The sequence below is a fragment of the Merops nubicus genome, unplaced genomic scaffold (assembly GCF_000691845.1).
Source record: "Merops nubicus isolate BGI_N331 unplaced genomic scaffold, ASM69184v1 scaffold926, whole genome shotgun sequence".
Lineage (NCBI taxonomy): Eukaryota > Metazoa > Chordata > Aves > Coraciiformes > Meropidae > Merops > Merops nubicus.
In genome coordinates, this window is record NW_008612693.1 from 1 (window position 1) to 267 (window position 267).

At 71.2% G+C, this 267-nt stretch overlaps 1 protein-coding gene across 1 annotated transcript in view; it reads left to right on the forward strand.

Annotated features, from left to right (window-relative positions):
• Window positions 1-24: 24 nt before the first annotated feature.
• Window positions 25-267, forward strand: part of NABP1 (nucleic acid binding protein 1) — a gene marked incomplete at its 5' end in the record, with an annotated part of 6,900 nt that continues 6,657 nt past the window's right edge. The window contains one exon of the mRNA XM_008941598.1: window positions 25-164. Within this exon, the coding sequence (XP_008939846.1) occupies window positions 25-164 (140 nt within the window). The remainder of the gene's footprint in view (window positions 165-267) is intronic.

Here is a 267-nt window from a genome sequence, read left to right on the forward strand (position 1 = left end):
CCCTGAGCCGCGCTTCTCCCCGCAGGGCGAGTCACCAAGACGAAGGACGGGCACGAGGTGAGGTCCTGCAAGGTGGCCGACAAGACGGGCAGCATCACCATCTCCGTGTGGGACGAGATCGGCGGCCTCATCCAGCCGGGGGACATCATCCGCCTGACCAAAGGGTGCGTATGGGGCCCGGCCCCCCCACCGGGCCCGGCCCGGGCGGCCCTTTGTCACCTCGGCCGCCTTCGGAGAGGCACGGATGACACGGCTGGGGCCTCCCGG